The sequence below is a fragment of the Hypomesus nipponensis genome, chromosome 9, assembly GCF_054491055.1.
Source record: "Hypomesus nipponensis isolate SF chromosome 9, ASM5449105v1, whole genome shotgun sequence".
Taxonomy (NCBI): Eukaryota; Metazoa; Chordata; class Actinopteri; order Osmeriformes; family Osmeridae; genus Hypomesus; species Hypomesus nipponensis.
The window spans coordinates 5,377,698-5,399,067 of NC_140369.1; the positions used below are offsets into that span (position 1 = coordinate 5,377,698).

The window sequence follows — 21,370 nt, forward strand, 5'->3', positions numbered from 1 at the left end:
CCTTACCTCTCCACTCCTCTCCTCCTCTCCTCTCTCCTCTCTTGACCGGGAAGCTGAAACGCCAGGCCCGGGGGAACTTTCTGTCTACGACAGACCAACACTGACCCCTGGTATTGAAGCAAGGAACTGCTCTGTAACCGAGCACCAGTCACTGATTTATTAAAATCAGTAGAAACATTACCATTTGCCCTAAAAGCAGGGTTATCTTCAATGCACCGCTGATTTACCACAGTGTCAGAGACATCCAGTCCTCCATACTTATTTCCCTATCTTGGGTCATATCTCATAGTGTGTATTTATGTCTGGACTGTGTTTAGGAACAGCCAGAGAACAGGGGGACAGTGACCCACTACACAATGACCGTAGGGGTGTCAAAGAAGTCTCTTCCCATAGAGATACCATCTCAGTTCGCCTTGCTCTTTCATTATCTGCTCTTTGTGCTCTCTCTGTGCACTCTCTCTCTAGTCTTTTCTCTCGTCCTCCCCTCTCCTTCCCTTCTCCCTAACTTAAGGAAAGAAAGAGGCAGAGAGAGAGAGAGAAAGAGAGAGAGTATTAATCTTCTCTAGTCAGACCATGCAGGCTCTCTGCTGGTTGAAACCCTGTGGTGCTCGACAGTTCCAGATGTTTCCTTACAGACACTTCCTGTAGTATGGATTGATTCTAAAGATAAACATTGCTGAAATGGTGTGTGTGTGTGTGTGTGTGTGTGTGTGAGTGTGTGTGTGTGTGTGTGTGAGAGAGATAAAACCTCAGTGAGTGTTTGGTTGTCCTCCTGGTTCCATCATCTTTCTGAAAATAATATCCTGACAGACTAATGGGACTGGATCAATAAAGTTGTATCAGTTTCATCTACTTCCTTTTCATATCAGAAGCAACACCACCACAGGTACACCACTTTCCTGTCCTCATTCATTATGCCAAGAGGCACCTTTTTCTCTACAATTATATTGTTTTCTGTTTATCGTTCTTTTCCCCTCTCAGCTAATAGCTGAGAGCTGAATGTCATTGAGAGAGATGATGAGAAAATAAGAGTTGTGATTGGAAAAAACAAGGAAATTGGATTTTGTTCATTGGATTAGCTTATTTCTTTATCTTGATGGGCACATTTACAGCATGTCTTGAATCAGACTAAGAATGTTCCTCGTGGAGGAAGCTGCATCCTCCCTCTTGGTTTTAAGCCTTTACTTTATTTTACTGTATTTTCTTTTACTCAAATCCATGAAAGTACATTGAACTGAAATTCATTTAATTTTAGAGGGACTGTGTACTGTAGCATCATTTTCATCTTAATTCAAATAGAGAATAAATACTACATCTAACCCAGTCTGTTGACTTCTGTGTGTCATCCTGTTACAGTAGAAATTGTGATGAGTGGTGGGTCTGATTTGAGAACTCAGGGTTTGAGTTCATGGCAGAGAAGCTTTAAACCAAGACTGTGACATCGGCGAAAAGGACCGAATCACCTCATTTAGTTTGGCGCTCCTGAACATTATCTGGACTGCAGAGCTCTTGTTTCCCCTGATGCGTCAAAGCAGCTGTGCTCATCCTGGATACTCTGTAACCGGGCCCTGACTCACTGACCTGTTGGAGGGGGCTCCAGGGGAGTATACTGTGTCCTGATCTCATGACCTCTCCTCCTCCTCCTCCTCTCCTCCTCCTCTCCTCCACTGGGCTCACTGCAGTCAGGACAGACAGAGCATCATCATCTCTTCTCTGAGCACCACTGGAGACGTTGCTCTGGTGGGAAGAACAGAAGATAGAACGGACTTCATCATTGTCATCATCATCTTCATCCTGCCTCCACCTCTGCCCTCTGGTAACTCATCATCCTGTCTGCAGGCTAACTTTTCACCTCCGGTTCGTACGGCAAATTCATTCACTTCAAGGAAAAAAAGTTCAGCTGAACTTTTTTCTTTTCGAATTAGGAAGAATTTGAAAAGGAGTGCCTTCCGTGTTTCTCCTGACGATCTAATCTGCTGTCTGTCACTCTCGGACACTCTCGGTCGTTTGGAATTTGTCTTTGGGTGTCATCTTTGTTCAGAGCTAGCACTGTCCACTGTTCCTATATTTGAAGTTTGGATTGGTCTGCCCTTGGTCTTCTTGTGTTGGTCCAGACACTGCAGGCTTAGAGAACACTTAAGGGTCAGCCGAGTGCTCACCTGGCATCCTCCAGACTCTTATCTTCTGACTTCTGACATCAGTCCAGAGTCTCCCTCTCCTTAAGTTTCCCCCCGGTCCTCCCCGCGGTTCTTCTGGTGCTTTCCGCCATGCCCGTCAGGATCATGTGCAGCATCTCCTTCTCCGCCGACGACGAGCCGGGAGGGAGAGCCGGCAAGGACGTCTTCGACGACCGCTACCGGCGGGTGGTGAAGGGCGGCGAGGGAGAGCTGGGCGATTACCGGGAGGAGAGCGAGGAGCTAGACGTGTACGACGGCGAAGAGGAGGAGGAAGAGGTCCAGGTGGACGACTTGGCGGCGTTCTTCGGCGGCTGCTCCCTCCACGGAGCCAACCACGTGTTCGTGGAGGACCAGAAGTTTGGAGTGCGGCAGGGACTGTGGGGGGTGGTGTTCCTCCTGGCGCTGTCCATGTTCGTGCTGCAGGTGGCGGACCGAATCATCTACTACTTGCAGTACGACCACGTCACCATGCTGGACGAGATGGTGGCCAACAACATGACCTTCCCGGCCGTCACTTTCTGTAACTACAACACGATGAGACGCTCGCAGATCACATACAGCGACCTGCTGTTCATGGGGCAGCTGCTGGGCTTTGAGGACAACATGGCGCCCGGGATCCCCCTCGCCCCGGAGCCCGACCGGCAGCCGGGCTCGCGCTTCAGCCTGGACGAGTTCCACAACCGGACACGCCACCGGATCGAGGACATGCTGCTGGAGTGTGACTTCTCCGGGCAGGAATGTGGGCCGGAGCAATTCAGAGAGGTAGGGTGGCCTGATGTCTCTGCGACAGGATCAACTCACTGTGTCGTTCAACCTTCGAAGCTGTGCAGCATCTACGCACAGTCCCAGGGGAGCCGAATTGCCTAATTACGTTTGTGAAAGTAATTTAATTTGATCTAATCCAATCAAATGGTGTCTCATTTGAGTATACTGGAATGTAGTCAAATCCAATTAAGAGAGATACTTGTTCAACTCTGAAGTTAAGATAAATGGCGGTGATAAACCAAGGTCTTTTCTGGTGGTCCTCATTGTCATGATGAACAGTCTTGCGTGATAAATGAGATTAGATCTCCGATCCGTCTGATTAGGCTTCAGCTCAGTGAGCTAACAACAATCCTGTTGTGAAGTCAACACACGTCCAGGCTTTCAGCTGTGTCAAAGTGTCACCCAACAGAATGTTCACATTAGCCAACGAGACAGATCCCCCTGGGGAGTTTGTTAGGAATTGTTCTGTAGCATTCTCAGTGTGAAGCTAGCCGGTGTGCTTGTGTGCCCCCTCCCCCCCCCCCCCCCACACACACACACACACCCTGACCCTCAGACAGGTCTGAGCAGCACAGAGAACCGAGGGAGGAGCGCAGCTATTGGTGTATTGATTTGGCTGACCTTTCTACAGCTCTGGACTGGGGTGTGACCTGCCTGTAAATTCAGGAATTTGACCGAAAGGCCCCTCGTCTAGTTTATAGACGCAGAGCTGTCTCTTCCGCCTGAGAACCCTGTGATGTCTCAGTTATATCGAGCTTCCTTACTGAGACTTGTTGCTCCTGTGTCTGTGAATGTGCTTGAGGCAGCCCAAGCCTTCCTATAGCATCCTAATTAGTAACACTAAAATGTTGATCATTTGTCGTCTTGGCAGACTGGGTTGGTCCCTGAAGGTTGGTGTATGATATGAGCTCTGCTCATGATCACACTGAGCAGTTTTCATCCCCTCTCCTCTGCATATCAGTCAGACCCACTCAAGGACCAAACAATTCACAGATGTTGTCAATTAGGGGCGTGCTTGATTTGTTTGATTAATACCATGTTATCTAAGGAACAATCATAGCGAGGATAACATTTGAAATAAATGAAGCACCCATGTTTGAAACAGAGGTAGGTATTGCACCATCTAGTGTGTCCTCCTATCCTAGGACGTAATGATCCGGTTGTGTCACTTACAGTAATTCATGCTGCGCTCATTGACTTTGGCTTGAGGCCTCGTTCCCAAAGACAAAACCCAGATACAGTGGTGGCTCTGTGTCCTTGATGAGGTTTTCTGTCCAAAGACGAGGGAACATGAATCTCTTTATTGATTGTCTGTCTCATCAGAAGGAGTGAGGCCTGCAGTCTGCAGGAGGGGGTGTGGCCTATGGTGTGTGCCTGCAGTCTGCAGGAGGGGGTGTGGCCTCTGGTGTGTGCCTGCAGTCTGCAGGAGGGTTTCTGCAGAGCCACACGCACGAATGGTTGCTTCGTCTAATTCCTTTTAAATATTAAATCGTGGGTATATTGTTAGGGCTCGGGTCATGGTTTACTCGAATCAATCTCATGCTTAAAAGTTTGTGTCCTCGTGAAGCATCCTAACTAGATTAACTACATCTGGAATCAAAACAGATCCTCATCGTGTCTGGACATTGATATTGGTATAACTACATGGATAAGGCATACAAAAGCTATTGATGACTTCCCTGGTGTCATTATTAGTTTGAAACGAAACCCTATATCCTGGTAACTTCATTATCTATGCCATCAAAGACATGGTACACCCCCCAGCTACAGACCAGCCTGTAACCATCCATTACTTAACCGCTCAAAATGAATAGCCAGCAAGCCCCTGCTTCCTTCAATCACATATGTTCAGAAGGGCACTTTCTCCTCTGCTATCTATTTTAAAGGGTGTGTGTTTGTGTGTGTGAGACTGTGTATGAGTCTGTGTGTGTGTGTGTGTTTGTGTGCAGGTTGTAGAGTGTTGTTGAGAGATGGAGTTTCCCCCTGTGGATAAGCTATCATCTCCCTGTCCATCTCTGAGGAGCAGAGATGCCCTTCCCCCTAGCTGAAATAAACACCATCTTTAAGTGCTTCTGGCTGCTGCTGCCTAGGCTGGACTGGGGTATAAGGCCAGCACAATTTCCCATAGAGCACACTTCCAATTGCATTACAGTATCTCTGTTGCAGGTTAAATACCGGTTTAAAAAGTCTGATCGGTGCACTTCATTCTGTTTACCTAATACAACAAAACAAACCATCCTAAAAGGATGTAAGGTATTTCAGTAAGGTATACTGTAAGGTATTTCAAACAGACCTCCAACTCTGTCAAGCTATCTCAAGTATGGAAATGTTTTTCAGGGAGGTGTGTCTCCAGGTCCAACTGGATATCTCCCTACAACCCTTCACAGTTCTGTACATCCCTGCTTCTGGCTCCACCCCTCTGTGGGGGACCATGACAATCAATAGGGTGTGTTCATTTTGGCTATTGTTTTACTACACAGACGGTAGAGCAAAGCATCAAGTTTCTAACTGGCCTGTTTATTAAATAAGGTGATGATGGTAAATGGAGTCAGGATGTGGGGGAGGGTGTTTGTGGGTGGGGGTTGGTAATTGATTGCTGGGGTGAAGTTGAGGGATGTTAACCGGGGCCTGCCTCTCCCACTGTGGGCAGGCTGCATGGATCCATAGTCACTCTGTCTCAGTCTAGCAGACAGACAGACAGACAGACAGACAGGCAGGCATGCGGGCAAACAGACAGACATACACATAGAAAAGGTGGGCAGACAGACAGATAGACAGACCAGCAGAAAGGCAGACAGAAAGGCTGAAAGAGGGCTCAGGTTTCTGTCCTAGGGCAGAATCTGAGAACCCCAACAGGGAGTGGAGGGGGAGGGAGGGGAGACCAGGGTGAAGGGAGAGAGAGAAGGAGAGAAAGAGAGAGAGAGACAGAGAGAGAAACGGAGAGGGAGAATGAGAGAGAGAGAGAGAGAGAGAGAGAGAGAGAGAGAGAGAGAGAGAGAGAGAGAGAGAGAGAGAGAGAGAGACACAGAGGGGGAGACAGAGAGGGAGGGAGGAGGGGGGAGAGAGAAAGAGCAGTCACCCCAGCTCCTGTCTTTCCTCCGATCCTCCAGGCTCAGCATTCGGTCCCACTTCACTGCAGACCTGCGTCTCTTAATGGACTGCTGCTTGATTTGGCTTCGGTACAACCAAACAGGTCCCCAAATGTGCTCATTCAAATCATGAATCAAATGCACCTCATGTAAGCCCAGCCCAGCCCTCTTTCCTCTCTTCTCTCTCCTCCTGTCCTCTCCCGCTGCTCCCAACACAATCCTTTTGCTGAATGGGAATTCAAATGTCAGGGTCGGCTGTAGTTGCTTCAGTGTGTTAGCAGGATGCACTGGCTGTGCTTTACTGCTTTGCAAAGCGGGAGTTGTGAGCAGATGATTTCAAATAGGACTGTTCCATAATGAATGTTAGACAGTGTGAGACACCTAATGACATGACATGTGACAATGTGACAATGTACAGAGTGTGTGGATGACAGTGATAACATCAACTATAGGAAGCTTGGTCCACATTCACTATCTCGAACGTTAAATTGCTACTTTGGAAACAAATAGGATCCTTTATCCCTTCAGCACACAAACACAAAATCATGTTTGTCCAATATTCTACCTCCTCCTAGTGGTCAACCACATTTAGCAAAATACTGTAGATGATGGAGACAGGCATTAGGAGTTGGACGAGTTGTGTCGTTATGTACACCAGGGGGCACTGGTGTCTCTACTTCGAGATTCAGATTTGTGACCACAGCAGATGCGGTGTCGTTAGGGAGAACCAGTCCATGCCATGTTTTCGTCCGAGTTATTCAAATTGTACTGAATTTGTATCTAATAGTTTGTCCTCATATAAACAGCATGTATGTTGAAAGCAAACAGCCACAGTTTGCGGCAGAATATAGACTCGGTAAGGACTTTAACTCTGCATTGAAGACTTAATGACCAACCGAGAACATGTTTTTGCACAAAATGTCTGGATAGGGAATCAATGTGAATCAAGATGCCTAATTGTGTTATTGTCATCAGGATCATGAATAGACGTCATGTCTGCACTCTCTCTTTTTCTCTTTTCTCTCTCTCTCTCTCTCTCTCTCTCTCTCTCTCTCTCTCTCTCTCTCTCTCTCTCTCTCTCTCTCTCCATTTTTTTCTCTCTATTTCTCTCTCTCTCTCCATTTTTTTCTCTCTCTATTTCTCTCTCTCTCTCTCTCTCTGTTTATCTCTCTCTCTCTCCATTTTCTTTCTCTCTCTCTGTCTCTATCTTTCTCTCTCGCTTGTCTCTGTCTACCCTATCTCTTCACCCTCTCCCTGTCATGATAGATGTCTGTTTTCTAAAAGCAGCCCGTTTAATTAACTTTTCCATTAAGCCATGCCCTGAGAGTCACACACAGTGAGCCACACTGGCTGGAAGCTGAGACCCACATGTAGCATGTCTCCTTCAGGAGAGAGAGCAGTCAGAAGGCCTCTCTTCACCTCAGGACCTCTCTATCACACACACAGGGATTAACCACCATGTGGTGGAAACATGACATTGACTCTTCATCCTTCAAACTAGATTAATGAAGACTAATCATTTTTAAATGAGGGAAAGTGAGGGAAAAGCTCATTGGCTCCATTATAGATGAAGAAGACAGATGACAAGTGCCTTAGATGTGGCCAACACCCACTTATCAGAGACTAATTAGGGCAAAGTCAATCCCTAATGGGCTCTGCTATCACACATGATATCAGCTCTGGAATACCAGCGCGGGGATCTTAGCTTCACACTCTGCCTGCCTGTCAGCTCAGCTGTTAAGGAAAGTGTTTCCAGAAGTACTCTCAGAAGTCACTCTATGGCTGCTTTAGTGTGTGTGTGTGTGTGTGTGTGTTTGTTTATGTGGGTGGTTGGGGAGGTGTGTGTGTGTGTATGTGGGGGGACTGGGTGTGTGTGTGGGTGTGTGTGTTTCTTTATGTGGGAGGTTGGGAAGGTGTGTGTGGGTGGTTGGGGAGGTGTGTATGTGGCTGTGTGTGTGTGTGTGTGTGTGGTGCTGGGATGGTGTTTCTGTCGCTCCTCTCCTGGGCCTCCTCGCCTGGCTGCTCTGCTGGCACTTCTGATGGAGGTCAGCAGGAGGCGGTAGTTGATATAAACGACCAGGATGAAGAAACGCTGGACTGGAGAATCAGCAGGCTGGACACCTCCACACACTGCTTATACTGACAAACCTGTGATGTGCCGGCGTGTGGGCTTATGTATGTGTGTGTGTGTGTGTGTAGAGCCATGTGTTTGTGTATGCGGTCCATGTGTTTGTTGTATCCATAGGACTGTGTGTCTGTGCATACCATCCATCCATGTGTGTGCATGTGTGTGTTCAGCCATGGGTTTGTATATACCAGGGTGACCAGACGTCCTCTTTTACCCGGTCATGTCCTCTTTTACCCGGTCATGTCCTCTTTTACCCGGACATGTCCTCTTTTACCTGGACATGTCCTCTTTTACCTGGACATGTCCTCTTTTACCCGGACATGTCCTCTTTTACCCGGAAATTTCCTCTTTTACCCGGTCATGTCCTCTTTTTTTGAGACCTAAAAAATGCGTCCGGCAGGGATTCCAAAATCGTCTGGGATTTTGCCTCGTTGGATATTCGTGTTTCTCTGGGTCTTTCACCAACTATTACCCCCTTACGTTCCACGTTCTTGCGCAAACTCTGACTGTAGAGAGAACTGTCATTTTGATCAGATAGTGCGACATGCAATACACGACCAGCACCCCCCCCCCCCTCCCCACCACTGACGCTACGAAGTGTCCTCTTTTTCACAAACTCAAATCTGGTCACCCTAGTATATACCAGCCGTGTGTGTGTATGGTGTGTCTGCCTGCATGCTCGATCTAGGCGGGTGAGGTTGTGGCTCTGTGGCAGTGAGTCACCAGCAGCAGAGAGAGGACAGGGGGGGGGGGCTAGATGAGGTGAATAATGATATTCATGATCACAACTCAATAAGAAGAACTGATACTAATCTAACCACTGATCGGCTCTGCCCAAACACCTCCTGATGTGGCTGGCGACAATAGCTACCCCCGCTGTATTCAGCTTTGCGCGTACACACACACACTCCTGCATCCACACACACACACACATGCATACACATGCACACACACTCAGCTCTACAAAAGGCCACTCCCAACTTTTTCTTGATTCACCATCTCTACATGTATGGCAGCCATTCCAGGCCAGTGTCAGTTGATTTTCAACACAGACACACCTCATTCTACCTAATGAGGTACTGATTAGGTGATCACCTAAAACAAATCTTTTTTTTTTTTTTACGAGAAGAAGTCTACAAACCACTGCTGTGGTTGTTATAATCCTTTTGCAATAGGACCAGATGGTTGGCAACAACTGTTCTAGTTGTACCTCAAAAGTGATTAGAATAAAAAAATAACTGTCGGCCGAAAGATTTATAAATAAATACAAGCGAGGAAAGGGAAGGGCGCAATCCTGGCTTTACTGACAGAGCGATACAGTGAGCGACAGTTTGATTTTATCTTCAAAATGTCAAAGATGGTGGTTCAAGAGAAGAAAGTCAAGCAGCAGTAAAGGGTGAACAACAAAGCAACAGGCTGGCAGAGGGCACAAACGCTCTCCATTAACCGAGGGGGCCGCCAAATGTCTTCACATGTCACTCTACGACCGAGGGATGACATCCAGGGACTTATTAAAAAATGGCAAACGGCAGTTGGGGTTAAGGGCGTTCAAAGAGAGGACAGGCTGCCTCTGGAACGCTAGACAAAAGCCTTTTGTCACTGAGAAGCAAAGAAGAGCAAGTCTGAGGTGAGTAAAAGACTATGAGGATTGGACCGTACAAGACTGAAGCAAGGCCATCTTCTCTGAGTTCAATTTGCAGCTTCGCCTAACACCTGGTCTTCTAATAGACCTGGAGAGGCCTACAAGCCAGAGTCTTAATTGGCTGTAGGACTGCTGACGGTCTGGGGCTGCTTCATGGTGGCTGCTGTTGTCGGGAAGATTCGTCTCTGTGAGGAACGCATGAATGAAGCCAGCGACAAGGTTATTCTGGGAGAAAACTGGCTCCATTCTGCTCAGACCATGTTCCCCCAGTCTGAGGCTTGTTTTCCCAGCAGGACACTGCTCCATGCCAAACAGCCAGGTCTATCAAGGTGTGGATGGAGGACCTCCCGATCAAGACCCTGTCATGGCCAGCCCAATCTCCAGACCTGAAATCCTTTGAAAGTCTCTGGAATATGATTAAGAGGCATGAAACTAAGCTGAGCTGCTTGAATATTGGTCAGTAGTAGCAGACAAACTAAAATATTTACTCAAACTGCCCTATGAATACTAAAATCAGCAAAACCTGATAATTTTGTATTGGTCAAAACATTTTCCAGAGCTATTTGTATTCACACGCACACACACAGACGTATGATCATGCAAACACATGAACTTGCTCACAAACCCGCACACTCACCTAAATCACTCCATCCCTCCCTGAAAATGTGTTTCCAGAGACCATTACAGACCAGAGAAAGTCAGATAACATGAAAGGAGAAGCCATTTGCTTAGAAAGCCTGTGTGGCTCTCCTGTGATTGGAAGCTTTTAAACTCTGTGTGTGTGTCAAAACCACCAGGGAGCCATCAACCCCCACCCCCCACCCCCACCCACACACACGCCTATACACACACTCACATTAGTTTGTGACTAATATTTTGTGGCTCTTTTAATGTTTCCTCCCCATGTCTATCAAGCAACCCCATGTGGTCATGTCAGAAGATGTCCTTGTTTGTGTGACCTTGTGTTGTACTTTTCACTTGACAGAAGAACACTTTGACTTTGAACACGCTTCGCTTTTCAGCAGAAAGTTTGCTTTTGCTTTGAAAGTTTGCTTGTCTTCCCTGACTTGTTGCACATCTGAATAATCCCTGACAGTAAATACACACACACGCACACACCCACACACGCACACACACACACACGCACACACGCACACACGCACACACGCACACCCGATAGTGCGTTTACACAGACTCTCATTTGACCGCACTTTAATTGTCTTCTCTGGCCAGTTCAGCAAGATCTTTTGTCGTGAGAAAGTTGTGTTGAGACTTAAGAACAAAACATTTGGTATTGAATAAATGTCTGGGACAGAACTGAATCTCTGTTGGCAGTTCATTTTTGCCCTCTACTTTTCTGCTGGTTTTTAAGTTGAAGGATAGCATCTGATAAACTTACATAAGATACTTCCACTGCTAGTGCAGGAATGTTTATGCACTGCAAAGGCATTGATAATAATAAAGAGCCTAATAAGGGTCTTAATGTCTGAATGCTGGAAGAAATGTTATCTTGGTGTTTACACACCAAGATAACAAGTTATACACACGCACTCACGCACACACGCACACAAATAAATATGTAGTTGGTGCCTTTTTTGGCCTGTGTTTCCATCGTTGGTATATGAGGAAGGAGAACCATTTCTTTCACAAAAGAGCCATTCATTCATCTCCCTCCTCTGTGAGTGTGTGTGTGTGTGTGTGTGTGTGTGTGTGTGTGTGCACACGGGTACGTGCGTGTGTGGGTGTGTGTAGAACTCGAGGGGGGACGGGGGGGGGGGGAAAGAGAGCTGTGAGCTAGACATTCATGAGAACTATCTTCTTCCCTTTCTGGAACTCTCCAGCCCGGCTATGTAAATCCCACCAGGGTGACTCAGCTGAGCTCATAGCCCTCCGGCTCCACTGTAGGACCAGGAAGATGATACATCCTCCCCATTTACATGGAGCCTACAAACTGCCCATGGAAAAGCTTGATGAGTTTTGGACAAACTACAAGAGCAAGAGGATAGGAGGGGTGAGATGAGGAGGAGAGGAGAGGAGAGAAGAGGAGAGGAGGGGGAGGGGGAGGGGTGGTGTGAGCAGTGATGAGGAGTGAGTGAGTTGTAAAACCTTGATGAGCTCAGTCCAGCCAACTAAACGAAAGAGGAAGGGGGGGGGGGAGAAGGGAGTGTTAGGAACAGTACATTAGGGGATGAAGACAGTGGCTGTAGAGGGAGGTGAAGATTGAAAAGAGAAAATGAAGGGAGAGGAGGGGAAATGAAGGGAGAGGAGGGGAGAGGAGGACAAACAGGAAGATAGAGGAGTGTAAGTGAACAATTCCTGGAGGAGATTCTCGTTGAAATTTGATCATGAACATAATTATCCTCCAAATTGTCTCAGTTATCACCATGTCCTTGTCTGACTGTCTCCCTGCCACACTCTCGCTCTATCTCTTTCTCCCTGTCTTTATGTTTCTTTTTCTCTCTCCCTCTCTCTTTCTCTCTCTCTCTCTTTCTCTCTTTCTCTATCTCCCTCTATCTCTCTCTTTTAATACCTCCCTCATTGTCATTTTTTATTTCTCTCTCGTTCTTTCTCTGTTTCTTACTCCCTCTGTCTCCTTCTGCTGACTTCCCTGTGGTCTGGTGGTATCTGACTTGGCACCAGTAAAGGTTAAAGGTGCATTTCACACATTTATAGCCGGCAGTGACAGGTTGATAAGGTTGAACGCTTCCGGAACTGCATGAGTAGACTAAAACTTAGTATTAACTGTCACCGAAAGGCTTTAAACAGAAGACGTGTTTGAGCTTTGTTCAATATATGTCTACATGTTTGCGACTACCAATGGTGTGCCAAAAAGTATTCAACCGTGTTTGCAAATCATGTTTCACCATAGAGCAAGGCTCCATAGTTCTGCCTGTCCTCTCCTTTTAACACACATGCTCTAAACCACAGGATATAGTCTGGCCTCATTGTAAATTCCATCTATGTAGCTAGAAATGGAGTTAGCTTGAATGTTGCATAAAGATGTACCACAGATTCCTTTCAGCAATCTGATCCCCCCCCCCCCTTCCGTCAGTCAAGCCTCTTGTATCCTGCACACGCGCCTCATCTGTAACACACGGCTTCCTCGAATGTGACTCCAGCCGAGACGAGAGGGGAAGTTAGCTTGTTTCTAACTCACAGAGTGTGTTCGCCAGGATACGACTGATGACACGAGCCGCCCGTAAAGGCTACCTGTGCTGGGAGGGGCTAATAGAAAGGGCGTGTCCATCTCTCTGCCACTGCTCTGTTAAGTGAGGCAGGCAGGGGTGCGTGGCTTCAGCTGTTGTGCACGATCATTGATGGATGAAATAAGCTCAGGGTTCCAGACCAACTGCCACACAAAGGTAAAGATGGCTCTGAGAGGTTTCAATTTGAAATACATCACCCAGAAACGAAGATGTTTTTGTTGTCTTTAAATGGACTGCAAAGTTCTCCACAATGGCAATAGAATCAATGGGCTTTTAGCCAAAGTCATAGACAAAAGCCAACAATTTATTTTTATTTTTTTACCTCAAAGACCAATCAAGTAAACAGCCTTTTTATGGGGAATCCTCTTAATTTCTCTTTGTGCCATCCCAAGTAAATCGATGTGAAGGTTGGCCTGGAATGTTTAGATTTATTCGTCTCCATTAGTTACAACCTTGAGGGTTATTTTAAGACACAGAATCAATCTCTATCGTGAAGCATGTTGGCTACCACGACAGCTGTGATTCACATAGTGGATTGTTCCAGACTTCTCTTGTAGACTGTGCTTTGTGTCGTTGTGTCCGTGTCATTCATGTTGGTGGTCATTCTCCCTGTGCCAGGATTTCAGCTTGTTGAAGCTGCAGAAAGCATTTCAAAGATACACCACAGCTTATCATTAGAAGACAAATGGTTGTCTCAAGTAGGTGTGTGTATTTGTGGACCCTGTGAATGCAACCAGAATATTCTGATTACCGTGAAATTTAAAATGTCAGAAATCATCTACCGTGGTAAAATTCTCAGCCAAGTAACTTATCATAATCTGCGTGTTATTATGTGTCATGAATGACTCTCCCTCATCTCTATACTTACAGCGCACCGCCAGAGATGGAGAATCAGTGGTGGCCTCTCTCTTCCTCTCCACACATTCCCTCTCTCACGTTCTCCAACGCCTGCACTGTAACATGACTCACAGCTTTATGAAATCAAGCAGATCCAGTTGACTGTGTTACAAATCCTGACCATGTGATGTCTCATTTGATTGTGAATGGCTCGTTATATTTCCAATCCTTGGAGTGCACTGCTTGTCAGTGAAGTGAGTAATCAACTGACAAAACCAGAGTATGTTTAAAAGGAAAGAGAAATTGCATGAAAAATGGTTTCCCTTCTTCACAAGTAGTAGTGAATTGGGGAAAATGAAAGCCAGTTTGCCATCTGCAGAGTACACCCAGTCCTAGACCGCAGGAATTATCAGTAGAAACCGGTACACTGAATGGGCTTTTTCGATCTCGACTGTGGGGTTAATGGGTGCTGGGGAAACAAACCTTCAGATAGTAAATCATTTAGTGTCTGCTTCCGTTGCCTGGGCGTTGGTATGTATCAGTGTATGGAATATGACCCATGATGACCATGTGTTGTGATAAACACTAGTAATGCAGGCGTTTACTTATAGACAGATCTCAGTCCAAATCTCTCTCTTAAGAGGCCATTACAAACCTGTTGAGATAAAGCCAGGCTACGTGCTCAGGTAGCCCCCAAGCCTCCTGCTCTCTCATCCAACGAGGAGGCCCTCTGCTGCACATCGTCCAGTGGAGGAGGTCCAGCCAGCCAGGTGGAACCTGCACCAGGGCATCTTCCACCTCCACCGTGGAACACTTTGCACTGACCTAACCGAGCATGAGAGTCGTCAGCCTACCTCGGACCTGTCGAGCCCTCAGGGTGGTAGAAGCCAGGGACGCTGCGTGACAGGCTGCAGCCCCGAACCTCCTGAGTGGAGCCGCGCATGTCATTCTAATATCTCGACAAAAAAAAAGATGTGCGTTTTCACATCACGATGTGCGTTTTCACATCATGATGTGAGTTTTCACATCACAATTTTCGTGTCAAAATAAATGCAGTGTCTCTAGCATGTCGGCGGACGTCTCTAGCTCTGACTAAATGTGTGAGGGGGTGTGGGTCTGATGGTCCGCACCGTGTGAGGGGGTGTGGGTCTGATGGTCCGCACCGTGTAACCCTAACCCTAATGCAACCCTAACCCTAATGAAGGCTAAATCTACTGGATATTTGGGGATTTATCCAAAAGATAAGAATCTAGCTTATAACATGCATGAAAACGGGTCAGGGGTGAAAAAGGTGAGGAGGATATTACCCCTCTAAGGGGGTCCGGGTGCATGCTCCCCCATAAGAAAAATTTAAATATTCCATATTTTAAAGCATCAATCTGATGCATTTTGAGATACTTTTTTGCCAACCTGGGGAGAGCTGGAGAAACGTAACTTAAGCCATGAGTCAAAAATTATTATGGTCTCATTACAAGGTATTATGCAAGCCATTTGATGCCAGCCTGTCACTGGGTCTAACATTTCCCTTATATGAGGTACAATGTGGTAAGGGCATCACAAATGGCTTAATGCATAACCACCACAAGAGATGGTGGACATGCTGTAACTTTACTTGTCTACTCTTCCATCATGATTGACAGCCAATACACGTACCAGCGTACTTTGAAGTCAAATTGCGTATCCGCTACACAAATTGCGTACAGGTTGGCAGATCCGCTTATTGATAAAACGGCAGGGACGGACTGGGAGTAAAAATAGGCATTGGACTTTGATCCAGACCGGCCCACCAGAACCGGTCCCGTATACGCCACCACAGCGAGCGCCCTGCTAATGCGTGCAAATTCTGTGCCTGATGTGATGCTAGTTAGGGACTTTCATGCTTAATGCGAGCGCGCGTGATTTGAGCGAAACATAGTTTTTGGAGCTTGAAACAAACAAACATAGCCGTTTGTCCAATTTGTAAAACGTTGTCTAGTGAAGGTAATTACGTTTACGTTTTGTTAGCCTGGTTTTCCATCTTTATATTGTCTCAAATTAGCTTTCGATCTGCCAGTGTCACTGTTGTGTGTAGGCGGCACAGAAGTTCATTTGGAATTTTCCACCGGAGCTTTAACTAGCTGGCTAACGTTGCGTTCTCTCCTGCTGTGTTCAATGACTCAATTCATCAAGCTGTAGCTAAAGTTAGCCAAATCTATGTCAACAGAGCTCCTGGGTAACTTAACTTAGATATAGCAGAAAATATAAAAATGATTGAAACCATCATTCACCGAGGCCAGGTGCTTTCAGCTTCTGATGGTGGTTTGCACTGGTGATGCAAGGCCCTTCGCGTTAATATTTCCATGCACTCGCGCTCCCTTCTGACACGCGCACCTGTTCGCAGTTCACTGCATATGAATACCCCCCCCACACACACACACACACACACACACAAACACACACCCCCAAAAAACAATTTCTCATCGAATCTACACGATTCACGTAGGTCACCTGTTTTGGTTTCAAAACTGAGAATTTCGCCGAAAGTTGAGGGATTTTCATGTCTGTTATAACAAAACTTAATGAAATATTGCTTGTTGATTTATAATATAATCGGATGTGGCACTAACAGTCATGATAACAATGCGTCTAAAGTAATGTTTATAGTACTTAAAGCTCCAAAACGTTTAGGCTACTCTCAAATTAAGGCAAAATCTATTATTTTGTCCCTACTTGAGGTCAAATTAAACATACTCAAGATCCAACGGTAGGATGTTTGTTACGCCCCTGGTGTAAGCCATGTTCTCAGGACAAGTCTAGTCGGAGCACCCATCACATCCAAACCACGGAAGACTTGGCTCATGCAGTATTTAAAGACTTGCCTAGCAACAGATAGTACTTGTGGGATTTTTTGGGGTGTTGGGTTTGTGGTCGTTTGGAGTTTCAGTCAAAAGACTGTGTGGCACTCCCTTTGTTCACTAGACAGCATGGGCTGAGGCCTTACTAGCCCCCGGGTTCGATTCCAGCCCAGGCCATTTCTTATGTATTTCCCTCTCTCTCCCTCCTGCCTTTCCTGTCTATCTTGTTCTGTCCCATCCAATAAAGATTCAAAATGCCCCCAAAAGTATCTTTTAGATAAATGCTGTGCATTATGTCATAAAGACATCACGTTTATGGTATTGCTCCTTTTTAGCGTTAATATAACAGATGCTAGATGAAGTCATTTGTTGGGCTCCTGTGTATCGGAAACGCCGTTAAATCATCTTGAAAAACTTGGCAGTCCAGAATTCTGCAATCCACTGTCAGAGAGCGCTCCTCCTCGTAGAGGCAGCCTCCGTGTATGAGGGAGAGAGTGCGGAGTGAGAGAAAATAGCTCTGGCGGGCGCAGGGATGCGCTTGTGTTGTGCACTCATAAAAAGTAATTGACAGAATCAGATCTGTCCACGAGGACTTCTTGTCGATTACGGTCCTGACGCTGAAGCTGTGCTCCGAACACGAACCTTTCAGGATGTGTCAGTGTGACTCCGGTCAAAAAGGTAGAGCGGGATCCCTTACCGAAGCTGGGAAGCTCTTCCTCAAACACACCACCTTTCACGGCTTGAGACATGTCTTTCTCAGCGGATCCTATCCCCGGAGACTTGCCTGGCTTCTGGCTTTTCTAACTGCTTTGGCTCTCCTCTTCACCTGGTCGTCTAACCGGGTACGGTACCTGCTCTCCGCACCCGTCCACACCAAGGCGCATATGGTGAATGCCAAACGGCTTGTTTTCCCCGCCGTCACGATATGTAACCAAAACCTCTTGTTGCCGCGACGCATGAACAAGCCAGACATATTCAGCGCCGGAAGGTGGCTGGGACTTTTGGGGAGAAACTGGCAACTCTCCCCGGGCGCAAGGGAGGCACTCACACCTCGAGGTGACAGCGGCAGTATGGGCAACGAGCCGCCGTGGACGCCGTTCTCCCGCATTTTGGACTTCAACCACTTTCTTCCGCCTCCGCGCGAATCGCAGCCGTCCACGAGGCAGCTGCTGGACCGGTTGGGACACCAGTTGGAGGAGATGCTGCTGTACTGCAGGTTTCAAGGAGAGCTTTGCGGGCCGCGCAATTTCAGCACCGTAAGTGTGTGGACAGCGCCACAGTGAATCAAATTAAAGTCGTCTGACGTTGACTGCAACAAGTTGTAAACTGTTTAGGCTAGTAAGGCTGCTGTAGGTTAACCTAAATACCCCGTGTTGTAGAAGTGCTGTTGATGCCGGTCTGTAGTACATAGTAGTCTACTTAACCCTCCTGTTATCCTCAAATTTACTAACATCTTTTGTCCTTGTGGTCAATTTGACCCCAGCTACTTTAAAGTACAATGTGAATTGTCCTGAATACGAATACGACACAGTATACGAATATAGGAATTGACCCCATCAAGAGCAGGCAACTTATTTGTTTTGATGTCCACTCTGCCGACATTCAGTCGGGATGTTTGAAGTTTGAGCCTTATGTTCTTCCTTTCATGTTAGAACAGGCACTTTATTCATGTGAACAAAGGAGTACTATCTAACCATGTATAACAACAGATTACCTCTCAGAGTAAACAAACAGATCCCATCTTTTTTTTGTTTTATCTTCTTATGAAATGATTTTCAAGTGATGAAGAATCTAACAAAAGCAAATTACGTTTTTGATTTGTTCATATAAGAATCAGAGACCATTAACACATGCCAGACCGCAATGGCCATTGGATGTGTTTCTTAAAGCTGGGTTAAGCAAGTTCTGCGAAGCAAGCTATTTTAGCTCCTGTTTGACACGATTCAAGCCAAAATATCCCACCCCTCCCTTCCAAGCCACTCCCACAAAACGACAGAAACGCACATTGAGTGCAGGGGTAGACAGCACGCAGGAGACAGGTAGCCTGTCCAATCATTAGTCAAGGTGTGGCCTAATGATTTGTTGTGTTTATTAGAGTCTTGCGACGCCCACAGATGTCGGATGGATTTAATATTACCGTCAAACCTTTATAGGTATACTATCAAGATTATTTAGGCAAATATGACAACAAGTGCTTCTCAAACACATTTGATACCCTGCTCTTTTGATGATGTTTGAAAAGATTCATATGTCAGTACCAGAGTTGATTGTGAGTTCAGAAAGTTCTAACAGCTTCCATATAATTAGCAATATCCTGCTTTTATTACAGTATGGTCTCAACAGATGGGTCGCTCAAACACACACATATAAGTTGAATTTCTTTAACTAATTTCTAATTTAATTTAATCATTCTTAATTTAATATAAATAACAATACCACCCTGGAGATGGTTAGCTCTTTTTCATCATAGTGTCATTTATGAGACAACTAAGGTGTCATTTATGAGACAACCTACAGTTGTGTTCTTAAGCTCAAGACCCCTCAATGAACCCTGGAAAGGTCAAGTGAGGAAGAAGCATGTAGTGCAGCCGAAGCAGCAACACAGCTGAGAATCACCTATTCATATGTGAAATCTTCTTTAAAGCTCTCTCACTCTCTCTGTCTTTGTCTACCTCAACCCTTTCCTGTCTCTCTCTTTCTCTCGATGCACACACATACTAACACTTACAGTCTGTATATACAGTATAATCTCTGTATACAGACTGTTATTTCATTGGCTTCCTACTGTTGCTTCGTTAATATATGTTCGCAAACAAAGACCCCCAGGAGACCAATCCAACGTTAATGAAGACTTGTGATTCATCTGCCAGCTCCTCTCTGGCCTCTCAGAGACACACAGATTATGAGCTGCTGGTCAGACTGATTCTGTGGCCAACTGCCACTGGTTCCTCTGTGTCATGACACTGAGCGATAAAGGACGGCCCCCTTCTCCTGCAGCAATACAGCCAGTTGTATACCCTGTCTCCTTTTGTCTTTCTTCCACCCCTTAACCTGTCCAACAAACATTGATTACCCATACATTTCAAAAGAGAAAGAGTCAGCGGGGGGGAGAAAGAGAGAGAGAGAGAGAGAGAGAGAGAGAGAGAGAGAGAGAGAGAGAAGCCCCCAGGCTTGCTTCTATACCCTGGATATTGACCTTCTCACAGGAAGCCCCCATGGCTTGCCACTCGCTTTACTCCGGTCCATCCGACCCATCAATTCCCCCCCTCCCTCGTTTCCTTCTTTCAGCTGAACACATTTCCAGCCTGGTCCAGTCTGACTTCAGGGCTACAGCAATGGATTTCAGTTGCTAACCAATCGACATGAGGTGGAACGCCCCATGCTTCATGCAGCTGAATTGATCCCTGTGTTTAGTTGTCTTAGCTCATGGATCAGATGTACAGTAACTCACCCTAATCACTACTACCTAGCCTATACCGTACTAGCTCACCCTAATCACCATGCCAGCAGTAACTCAACCTAATCACTACTACCCAGCCTACGCTAGCTCACCCTAATCACCATGCCCACAGTAACTCACCCTAATCACTACTACCTAGCCTACACTAACTTCACGTAATCACTGTGAGCTATGCATTGCCAGCCTCAAAATTAGAGCAAAAGTGCTAAACTCCAGGTATTGCTATGTAGGAATATTCTCCTTGACGCACACTTACAATCGTATGGTTGCATTTACTGGCATGACTTACTGTGTATTCGCTTTGGCAAATATGCAGCATGAGCACCAGGTTTTAGTTGATGTGTCGAATGCAGCAATACAGTGGGAAGCATGTGGCTGTGTGCATCTGCTTCCTCTTGTGTGGACAGCGTATTGGTTTAGTGTGGCCCGGTTGATCTTCAGATCAATAAGAAGACGAGGGTGACCTCCTGCCAGGCTTCAAGGCATCTTCCCTGTAACAGCTCGAGCGTCCTTGGAGCCATTGTCTCCTAGAGAATAGCCCTAGGCAGGCCTGCCCAACATCCTCTGGAACACGTCTGCGAATCATGCACGTTAAGAGTTACATTTCTGTGCAAGTGTGTGCGTATGCCCATGCGTGACCATCAGCCAGAGATGCGAGCTGTGTATCGTGTGTGACTGAAACCACTAATGTTATGTGTCACATGTGAGTGCCAAATCCGATTATCCACACGACATTAGATTACAGTTAACTGTGGATACAACACATAAAATAACAATGCGTCTCAAAATTGTATCGTCACAGGATATTCTGCTCTGATTTCGCCTGCTTGCCAGAAAGCGGTTTGTGAAAGGCCCGCATATTAATGCCATCTATATCATGATATTATGGCTTTTTACTCGGTCATCGTTGGATGCAGTCCACTTGATGTGGTTGTAGTGCGTGTCATCCCGGCCGTTCCGCCACCTCTTCTGTGTAGGAGCCGTGTTGTTCCGGGGAGCGACATGCTGCCATTGCCACAGGAGGAGTCTCACGGCTTTCACAGCACAGGGTTCCAAGGTCACCCACCCGCCCTGCATCGCAACAAAGTCTACTGGTTACCACAGCAACTCTACCACAGCAAGGCTTCCCATAGACTTTCAGTCACCTTGTACTATGATACCAACCACATTGTTGTAACCACACATAAACAGGCACATACACACACACACACACAAGCACACAAACCCACATG

The 21,370-nt window shown here is 46.4% G+C and overlaps 1 protein-coding gene across 3 annotated transcripts in view; it reads left to right on the forward strand.

The window, feature by feature from the left end:
- Window positions 1-21,370, forward strand: part of asic1b (acid-sensing (proton-gated) ion channel 1b) — a 91,464-nt gene that overhangs the window by 54,216 nt on the left and 15,878 nt on the right. The window contains exon 1 of one of the 3 annotated variants that reach the window (XM_084705978.1): window positions 2,268-2,939. The exons of 1 other annotated variant lie outside the window; for it this stretch is intronic. In XM_084705978.1, the coding sequence (XP_084562104.1) occupies window positions 2,268-2,939 (672 nt within the window). Of the gene's footprint in view, window positions 1-2,267; window positions 2,940-17,328; window positions 17,935-21,370 lie in introns of those variants that run through there. One more of the 3 variants, XM_084705979.1, reaches the window with a different exon arrangement.